We start from the raw sequence: 1637 nt of genomic DNA, 5'->3' as shown, positions 1-1637 counted from the left end.
ATTGAAGGCAAGAGGGTCGGGACTGGGGGTAGCCAGGGCTGTGGGGGAGCGGGAGAGACACACTGATCAGAGGTGCAGCCCGGATTGGAGACAGGCAGGACCGTGGGGGCATTGGCAAGCAGGGGACACAGGAGGCAGGCAGGTCTTGGGGGGCGGGAGGAGCACCCCCCGACTCTGGTAGACAGGCTCCCACGGAAGGTGGTTGTCTTGCTCTTGACCTGGGAGGACGCAGGCTGCAGCCTGTCCTGCCCCTCCTGTCCCTGGGGAGCCAGCCTGGTGGCTGTGGACCGGTGGGAGCTGGGGAAGCCGGGGCCCTTCCTCAGACCCTGAGGAACCTGCGCTTCCAGAAGAGCCCAGGGGACTCACAGGCACACGTAGCTTGGAAAACCCAGCTTTTCGAGAGTCTAGAACATTCCTGCCACCGTCAGTGGGGAGGTGGGAGGAGTTCCAGAGAGGAGCGTCAGCCAGGCAGGGGGCCCTTCCCTCCGGAGGGTCCCGTTTTGGGAAGCGCTGCTGCTTCCCCTGCCCAAGGCTACAGGACCCCGGAGGCTTCCGCCCGGGAGCACTCACCCAGAGCATTGAAGGCAGGCAGCACCTTAAAGGAGACCGTCTGCCACCTGGTGGACACCTCGATGTTAAGCTCCCCTCCGAGTCTCAGGATCTGATACCCATCTGTCAGCCCGAGGGCGAGCAGACGGGTCTTGAGCTGTTGCCCGATGATGTCGAGGATTTCCTGTTGGATTTTCTTCTGGTCCTGGAATTTTGCCAAGTGGTCGAGGAAGAGGACGAAGGTACCATCTGAATGGTTTCTCAAGATCGTTTCCCGGCTATAGGAGCCACCCTGCGGGTGACAAAGTAGCAGACGTGAGACCCTGGACTCTTGGAGGTTCACGGGGGACTCCAATTTGACTGAAAACCAAAAATGTTACCATAGCCTTAGAATTGAGTGGCAGGCATCCCTTCCCCACGGGTCCTGAACTTTCCTAGTGCTCCCTCCGCCCCACAGGCCCAGGACCCTCGGCCCCAGTCCTGGTGCCCACGGTTCCAAACATTCCTAAAGGATGAGAAACACCCTTCCTGCCCCTTGCTGATGAGAACCTCAGAGCAGCCCCGCGCAGATTCATTAAGACCCTCCAGCCTCAGTAGCTTCCTCTGTACAATGGGCCCACGGAACCAGCGACAAATCAGTTGTTCATTGATTTATGAACCGGTGGCGGGGCAGCCCTCTGCGGAAGACATCGGACGTTCAAGCCTGAAGACACCCTAAAGTGGGTACCATCTCCCCCGCCCCCCGACCGGCCCAGAGAGGGTGAGCAGCTTGCCCAATGCCATAGCGGGGTAGAGACAGAGGCAGCCGCGAGGCCCGCGCCCCTCTCCACCTCCAGCCACCCCGGCCGGGGCCATGCTCACCATGGCCACGCTCTGCACCACGGGGAAGGGCTGGATTTTCTTCAGGGCGGCGCAGATGGTCTCCACCGTCAGCTCGATTTGCTTCCGACAGGGTTCGGAGGGCTTCAGGTGGCTCTGGACGAACTCGCCCAGCTGCGGGGCGGGCACCGAGGACACCTGCGACTCCCAGTTGCCCATGGCGCCCTGCTGACCGCGGCCCTGCGCCCTGCGCCCGCGCACCGCACCGC

The 1637-nt window shown here is 62.2% G+C and overlaps 1 protein-coding gene across 1 annotated transcript in view; it reads right to left on the bottom strand.

The window, feature by feature from the left end:
* LOC107158653 (2'-5'-oligoadenylate synthase 3) overlaps positions 1-1637 on the bottom strand; it is a 34984-nt gene that overhangs the window by 13338 nt on the left and 20009 nt on the right. Inside the window, exons 16-17 of the mRNA XM_015505136.2 lie at positions 1411-1635; positions 571-841 (exon numbers count right to left, since the gene is read on the bottom strand). Of these exons, the coding sequence (XP_015360622.1) occupies positions 571-841; positions 1411-1635 (496 nt within the window). The remainder of the gene's footprint in view (positions 1-570; positions 842-1410; positions 1636-1637) is intronic.

This window comes from Marmota marmota, unplaced genomic scaffold, assembly GCF_001458135.2.
Source record: "Marmota marmota marmota unplaced genomic scaffold, marMar, whole genome shotgun sequence".
Lineage (NCBI taxonomy): Eukaryota > Metazoa > Chordata > Mammalia > Rodentia > Sciuridae > Marmota > Marmota marmota.
Note: the sequence above shows the minus strand (reverse complement) of the source record. Positions and strands in the feature narration are given on the sequence as shown.